General features: G+C 63.5%; 1 protein-coding gene across 1 annotated transcript in view; it reads right to left on the minus strand.

Moving 5' to 3' along the window:
- Window positions 1-116, minus strand: part of IFITM5 (interferon induced transmembrane protein 5) — a 3541-nt gene extending 3425 nt beyond the window's left edge. The window contains exon 1 of the mRNA XM_031061508.1: window positions 3-116. Coding sequence (XP_030917368.1) covers window positions 3-116 — 114 coding nt within the window. The remainder of the gene's footprint in view (window positions 1-2) is intronic.
- Window positions 117-458: the final 342 nt, after the last annotated feature.

A 458-nucleotide genomic window follows, 5' to 3' on the forward strand; every position in this document is an offset into this window, starting at 1 on the left:
ACCAGCGCCCAGAGCGCGTAGTCCCGGGGCTGCGGCTCGGAGCAGGGGCCGGGGGCGGCCGCCCCCCACCCGGAGGACTGCAGTGGGATGGACACGTCCGCCTGCCTGGGCTCCATGACAGGGAATGAACGCCTGGAACGGGAACGGAGCTCGCTCAGGGCGGGGGACCGGCCCCGCACCGCCCCGCAGAGGGAGGGGGGGCACGGCCCTCTGGGACCCCCAGCCCACGCAGTCTGGGGGTGCAGGGCAGCTCTGGGGACCCTGGGGGGCTGAAAGGGAGAACCCTGAGGGCTCCGAAGGGACTGGAGGGGAGGGTTGGGGAGGTTTGAAATGATACAAATTTTAATTTTTTAAATGTAACATTAATCAGGAGTTTGTTCGCCTGTGCCAAGGAGGAGGGGAAATCAAGTTTTTCTTCGAAAGATTCTGTTCATCGGGAGAGGGCCGATGATCTGAAC

The sequence above is a fragment of the Geospiza fortis genome, unplaced genomic scaffold (genome assembly GCF_000277835.1).
Source record: "Geospiza fortis unplaced genomic scaffold, GeoFor_1.0 scaffold450, whole genome shotgun sequence".
Classification (NCBI taxonomy): Eukaryota; Metazoa; Chordata; class Aves; order Passeriformes; family Thraupidae; genus Geospiza; species Geospiza fortis.